Source organism: Salmo salar, chromosome ssa03, assembly GCF_905237065.1.
Source record: "Salmo salar chromosome ssa03, Ssal_v3.1, whole genome shotgun sequence".
Lineage (NCBI taxonomy): Eukaryota > Metazoa > Chordata > Actinopteri > Salmoniformes > Salmonidae > Salmo > Salmo salar.
The window spans coordinates 66,714,626-66,721,923 of NC_059444.1; the positions used below are offsets into that span (position 1 = coordinate 66,714,626).

The following is a 7,298-nucleotide window of genomic DNA, read 5'->3' on the forward strand; positions in this document are numbered from 1 at the left end:
GTACTAGGCCTAACTCGTAATGGTATGTAGGCTAGTCTAATGGCATAAGTGAGGTCGGGCACTGATGTTGGGTGATTAGTCCTGGCTCGCACTCAGTGTTCCAATTCATCCCAAAGGTGTTCGATGGGGTTGAGATGGTGAGCCCACATGAAGCAGATGAATGTCCCCCTCTACGCCAGGTGGCAGCACTAATACATGTTTCAAGTCAGAATTATAAACGATGCTAACCAGGGAAGAAGATGAAAGAAACAAACATGGCGTCCAGCGCGGCGACCCGGACAGCCGCTGGTGCTGCTAAAGTTGTTAAACCGATTTTCAGCAGGGATCTGGATGAAGCCAAGCGCCGAGTTCGGGAACTGTATCGTGCCTGGTACAGAGAGGTTCCAAACACAGGTAAAACAAGCTCTTCTTTTGTATTAGATCCACACGAGCTGGATCCCAGCGTCAAGGTCGTGCTAAAACAGCTAACGTTAACTAGCTGTAAGGCACTCTAGCTATATATTTATTTAGCTCATTGGCTACATATCTTGTCGATTTAAGTAAGCTAACATATACTTTCAATCTATGGCCACACTTAGCTAACGTTATGTGTCCACACTGAACAAAAATATAAATTGCAACATGTAAAGTGTTGGTCCCATGTTTCATGAACTGAAATAAAAGATCCCAGAAATGTTCCACAAATTTGTTTACATCCCTGTTAGTGAACATTTCTCCTTTGCCAAGATAATCCATCCACCTGCCAGGTCAAGAAGGTGATTAAACAGCATGATCATTACACAGGTTCACCTTGTGTTGGGGACAGTAAAAGGCCACTCTAAAATGTGCAGTTCTGTCACATAACACAATGCCACAGAGTGTGCAATTGGCATGCTTACTACAGAGCTGTTGTTGGAGAGTTTAATGTTTATTTCTCTACCATAAGCCACCTTAAATATTGTTTTAGAGAATTTGGCTGTACGTCCAACCGGCCTCACAACCACAGACCACGTGTAACCACACCAGCCCAGGACTTCCACATCCGGCTTCTTCAAATGCAGGATCTGAGACCAGCCACCCGGACAGCTGAGGAAACTGAGAATTTCTGCACAAACTTCAGTTGTGCAAACCCAATCAGAAACTGTCTCAGGGAAGCTCATCTGTGTGCTTGTTGTCCTCACCAGGGTCTTGAGTTTGGCGTTGTAACCGACTTCAGTGGGCAAATGCACACATTTTGATGGCCACTGGCATGCTGAAGTATGCTCTTCACTGATGAATCCCAGTTTCAAGTGTACCGGGCAGATGGCAGACAGTGTGTATGGCGTTGTGTGGGAGAGCAGTTTGCTGATGTCACCAATGTGAACAGAGTGCCTCTTGGTGGGGTTATGGTGTGGGCAGGCATAAGCTACGGACACTGAGCACATGCATTTTATCGATGGCAATTTGAATGGACCTTGATGAGATCCCGTGGCCCACTGTCGTGCCATTCATCCACTGCCATCACCTCATGATTCTGCATGATAATGCACTGCCCCATGTCGCAAGGATCTGTACATAATTCCTGGAAGCTGAAAGTGTCCCAGTTCTTCCATGGCCTACATACTCACCAGACACATCACCCATTGAGCATGTTTGGGATGCGCTGGTGTACGACAGCGTGTTCCAGTTCTCACCAATATCCAGAAACTTCGCAAAGCCATTGAAGAGGAGTGGGACAACATTCCAACAGCCTGATCAACTCTGTGAAGATGTCGTGCTGCATGAGGCAAATGGTGGTCACTCCAGATAATCACTGTTTTTCTGATATACGTCCTACTTTATTTTATATTCTAAAGGTGTCTGTGACCAACAGATACATGTCTGTATTCCCAGTCATGTGAAATCCATAGATTAGGGCCTAATTCATTTATTTCAATTGACTGATTTCCTTATGAAAAATCTTTGAAATTGTGGCATGTTGCATCTTATACTTTTGTTCAGCGTACTAGCAGCTTGCTAGTTTATCTTCATTAATCACTATTTTTATTTTTTATGGATGGACAGTACAATACACTTCCTACATTTGCAGATAGGCCACATGATTAGCAATTTGATAAGTAGGGACTGTGATAAGTAAAGCATTAATATGCATATTTCTTTGAGCTTGTTGTGGGAATTTTATAGGATGACATCTTGTCTTATGTTTTGTCCCACAGTGACTACCTTTCAGCTGGACATCACAGCTCGCCAGGGAACAGACAAAGTGAGGGAGATGTTTGACAGGAACAAGCACGTCAATGACCCCCGTGTGATTGACATGCTTGTCATTAAGGTTAGTCTACTCTGCTCCCCAAGCAGTCAATTTTCTCTCATGCAGTTAGCCTAGTTTCTTAGTGGCACGGTGGGTTAGTGTTATACTGCCAGACCGAGATACAAACTGTCTAGATAACTGGGCTGTCATGCTCTACATAATTTTACATGTGACGCATCCAAATCATTCGAAGAAAACAACTTTGACGGGAATATTTACAAAGCTCACTGGTCACGTATCAAGTGTAGTGAGTGATGTTTTCTTTGCATACTTTTGGTTACAATAGGGTAAGATGGAGCTGCAGGAGACCATCAATGTCTGGAAGCAGAAGACCCACATTATGCGCTATTTCCATGAGACGGAGGTACCACGCCCTGCGGACTTTCTGTCCAGATTTTATGTTGGACATGACAATTGAACTGCTCCCTGTACTTTCCACCCTGTTTTGTCCAGTGTAACAGAGGCTTCCCCTTATTGAACTGTAAATATACACATAATACCCAATCTTGTCAAGTCCTCATTGTACAAATGTTTTCATTTTGTGAAAACAGTCATGGGACTGTTACTTCCCACTTGAAGTTGGAAGGCTCTCCTTGTGCACTGCATAGCTATTCCTCTGCGTTGCCACAATAGAGATGCTTTAATGTGATACAGAAGTGTTTGTGCAAACTAGCCCTTAGTGATCATAAGTTCAGAAGATGGATGCTGAGACCAAGGAATACCAGTATGGTTGTCATGGACACTGTGTTTACCCTGTACCCACTCCCATTCAATAAGCCAGTTATTAGTTGATAAGCCTCTGAATTGTCATGAATGACATGCCACTGAGGGACATTACATATAGGTCAACTTTATTAGATCAGTTCATCAAAAACAAATGCAACGGGTTGGAATAAAAAGCACCAAGGGTTCTGATAACCTATATCAGAAACCAGATAAATAGGGACACCTATGCAGGCCTGTCACCTGATTAAGGCCTTCCCACGTAAATCAATATCCCCAGAATGATTGAAAACAGAACAAATATTTCCATCAATGTAGAAGATATCACTGGCTAAATCAAAAGCAACTGATCCAAGGGTTTCCTTCTGCACATCGATCTATTTTATTTAGTAAGACTTATCTGTGCAGGTAAACATTATCACTAGGGAGGAATTAGTCCTATCACTTCTCTAAAACAGCTCTGTATCCAGGCAGGCACACATCACAATGGATGGGGAGAGAAGCACCAGAATGGCTTTGAGTTTAAGATCATCAAGTCTTTTCAGCTGTCACACGTCTTCCCGTTGTCTTGAGAGGCGACACATTACGCTCTGTTGAGGGAGAACACAGTAATAGGCCTCATCTTCCGTGAGGTCAAATGTCATCTTTATTGCTTAAATGTTAACAGATCAATCGTCTGAAGTTGATTTTATTGATCATTATACATACAACATACCCAGGTCATATGTTGGAGCATACAGACCCTTCAGTCATCATCGTCATCATCCTCAGGGACGAAGATGTCATGCTCTTCCAGCAGCGCAGCAAAGTTCTTGCTGATCAGAGTTCCGACATACAGGAAGGGGATCACAACCACAGCAATCCGGAAGAGGCCAAATGAGGTCTGGACCATTGTCAACAATTCCATCACAAAAACATATCTATGTTAGCCTGCAATGCTGTGTGATTTTATACACAATGGCTACCAGGATAAAATAAAAAATGAATGTCATAAATAATTTACAACATGATGCATGCTTTACACATTTAAACAGGCATGTATTTATAACACTTCAAGTGAAATGGAGAGGTATAGGCTCACCGAGATCCTACCTGCGATTAAACACTCCTATTAATTTATAAGATATAATTACAAATCTTGCCTGGCCATTTTATCATGCACAAATAACTTTCAGGCACCTTTACTAAATTCCTTCCCCACTCATTGATTTCATTAATGACCTGCGCATATTTTCACAAGACAGCACTCACCTTCTTGGGTTTTGGCAAAATACCACCTGATGCTGAGTACACAACTGTTCGGTAATGAGATGGTGCCTCTCCGAATACATTAGCATAAAACCCAGAAAATGTTGGTACACGACTGTTTTTCAACACCAACAGTCTGGCCTGACGAACCAAGACCGACGCCATCTTCCAAGCCTTTGACGCTCGCAGCAATGCGGAGAGATTATTTTGGATGCACCCAAGCATCGCCTCTGAGCCTGCGCCCTCCTTTTACTCAAATATTTCTCATGATTAATTAAGTGTTTTTATGAAAATGTATTGCAAACGGAGCTGAACCCGTAGTACAGCTGTAGTACAAAACACTACATTTGTAGTAGCAAGAATTGCAGCAGTACATTTATTTCTTCATGTGATCTGTAAATGTTTTCCAGTATGTCAGCAATATTTACAAATATCAATAGCAATAAAATGCACAGTTACCATACATGGCAATCAGCAATAATGTATCATCACTACAATAGTTATTGATTAAAGAAATGTAAACATTTCAGTAAGTAGCATATCAGTAAATGCTGTTGTGGACAGTGGGGTAAGTTGAGCCTTAAGGTTAGTTTAGCCACCCCTTGTTTCTAAGAAACCATACAACATTAATCATGTGACCAAGTAGCAGAGGCACACAAGGTCTTATCTGATGACAGTCTGAGCATGCTAAACCTATCAAGAATCTCGCAGAGCACTTTCATGTGCTTAGTACCCCATTAGTATTATAATTTTTTGCATTCATGGGCTTAGTAGCCTCATGCAGAGAACTTGCCTATGAATTGGCACATCAAAACAACATCCCTGTCCCTGACAACTGGTCAAGAAATGGAAGGGTTAATAATATTGAATAGAGTGATCTATATCTGAATGTAGGCATACATTTCAGATATACAATATACCACACCCCCATTCCATGAATTAAACTTTGACCTACCAGCACCCACTTACTCCAAGGTAGCTCAACCTACCCTGTCCCTATGCATACCCGGGGTCAGTTGTGCCAAGAAACCACTTTTTTTGAATGAGCTGTTTTCAAAACTTAAATGTTTACATGAATTCTGATTATTTTCAGTCATACACAACATCCTGAAATATACTGCTCAAAAAAATTAAGGGAACACTTAAACAACACAATGTAACTCCAAGTCAATCACACTTCTGTGAAATCAAACTGTCCACTTAGGAAGCAACACTGATTGACAATAAATTTCACATGCTGTTGTGCAAATGGAATAGACAACAGGTGGAAATTATAGGCAATTAGCAAGACACCCCCAATAAAGGAGTGGTTCTGCAGGTGGTAACCACAGACCACTTCTCAGTTCCTATGCTTCCAGGCTGATGTTTTGGTCACTTTTGAATGCTGGCGGTGCTTTCACTCTAGTGGTAGCATGAGACGGAGTCTACAACCCACACAAGTGGCTCAGGTAGTGCAACTCATCCAGGATGGCACATCAATGCGAGCTGTGGCAAGAAGGTTTGCTGTGTCTGTCAGCGTAGTGTCCAGAGCATGGAGGCGCTACCAGGAGACAGGCCAGTACATCAGGAGACGTGGAGGAGGTCGTAGGAGGGCAACAACCCAGCAGCAGGACCGCTACCTCCGCCTTTGTGCAAGGAGGAGCAGGAGCACTGCCAGAGCCCTGCAAAACGACCTCCAGCAGGCCACAAATGTGCATGTGTCTGCTCAAACGGTCAGAAACAGACTCCATGAGGGTGGTATGAGGGCCCGACGTCCACAGGTGGGGGTTGTGCTTACAGCCCAACACCGTGCAGGACGTTTGGCATTTGCCAGAGAACACCAAGATTGGCAAATTCGCCACTGGCGCCCTGTGCTCTTCACAGATGAAAGCAGGTTCACACTGAGCACATGTGACAGACGTGACAGTCTGGAGACGCCGTGGAGAACGTTCTGCTGCCTGCAACATCCTCCAGCATGACCGGTTTGGCGGTGGGTCAGTCATGGTGTGGGGTGGCATTTCTTTGGGGGGCCGCACAGCCCTCCATGTGCTCGCCAGAGGTAGCCTGACTGCCATTAGGTACCGAGATGAGATCCTCAGACCCCTTGTGAGACCATATGCTGGTGCAGTTGGCCCTGGGTTCCTCCTAATGCAAGACAATGCTAGACCTCATGTGGCTGGAGTGTGTCAGCAGTTCCTGCAAGAGGAAGGCATTGATGCTATGGACTGGCCCGCCCGTTCCCCAGACCTGAATCCAATTGAGCACATCTGGGACATCATGTCTCGCTCCATCCACCAACGCCACGTTGCACCACAGACTGTCCAGGAGTTGGCGGATGCTTTAGTCCAGGTCTGGGAGGAGATCCCTCAGGAGACCATCCGCCACCTCATCAGGAGCATGCCCAGGCGTTGTAGGGAGGTCATACAGGCACGTGGAGGCCACACACACTACTGAGCCTCATTTTGACTTGTTTTAAGGACATTACATCAAAGTTGGATCAGCCTGTAGTGTGGTTTTCCACTTTAATTTTGAGTGGGACTCCAAATAAATTGGATTTTCATTGATTATTTTTGTGTGATTTTGTTGTCAGCACATTCAGCTATGTAAAGAAAAAAGTATTTAATAAGATTATTTATTTCATTCAGATCTAGGATGTGTTATTTTAGTGTTCCCTTTATTTTTTTGAGCAGTGTATATGTAGACATCAATGTTGGAACGAATACTGTATTTTCCTTGATGTAGTGATGCTGAATGTAAAAAATGGCTCAACATACCCCAAGCTACCCTACAGCCAAAATATGTACAGACCCCCTTTACCTAACTTGGTAATTCTGCTTGAACACAGACCTCAATTGCCTAATTGAAAAGGTGGATATGAGAGGGGAATGAATGTATCTGGAGGAATTAACTGGGTAATTGCCTCTCATTCTGTAGATTAAAAATATACTAAACGAGTGAGGTGCCAATTGTGCAATGGACAACTTACACCTACACCCCTACGTTTCAAATCATTGTGCTTGATCTCCAGAAGTATCTTCTATGTACTTAGTTACATATTTTGATTTCCATACACCCCAAA

The 7,298-nt window shown here is 43.5% G+C and overlaps 1 protein-coding gene and 1 long non-coding RNA gene across 2 annotated transcripts; one reads left to right on the top strand and one right to left on the bottom strand.

The window, feature by feature from the left end:
* Positions 1–230: 230 nt before the first annotated feature.
* Positions 231–2,771, top strand: ndua6 (NADH dehydrogenase 1 alpha subcomplex subunit 6). The gene is given in 3 exon segments (NM_001141063.2): positions 231–393; positions 2,175–2,290; positions 2,556–2,771. Coding segments are annotated over 3 exon segments (387 nt in total). The 5' UTR covers positions 231–254; the 3' UTR covers positions 2,688–2,771.
* A 328-nt stretch (positions 2,772–3,099) lies between these two features.
* Positions 3,100–5,546, bottom strand: LOC123741692 (uncharacterized). Its single transcript, XR_006769208.1, has 2 exons — positions 3,708–5,546; positions 3,100–3,582 (listed from the first exon to the last, which is right to left on the bottom strand). It is a non-coding gene; the product is annotated as an uncharacterized lncRNA (long non-coding RNA).
* Positions 5,547–7,298: the final 1,752 nt, after the last annotated feature.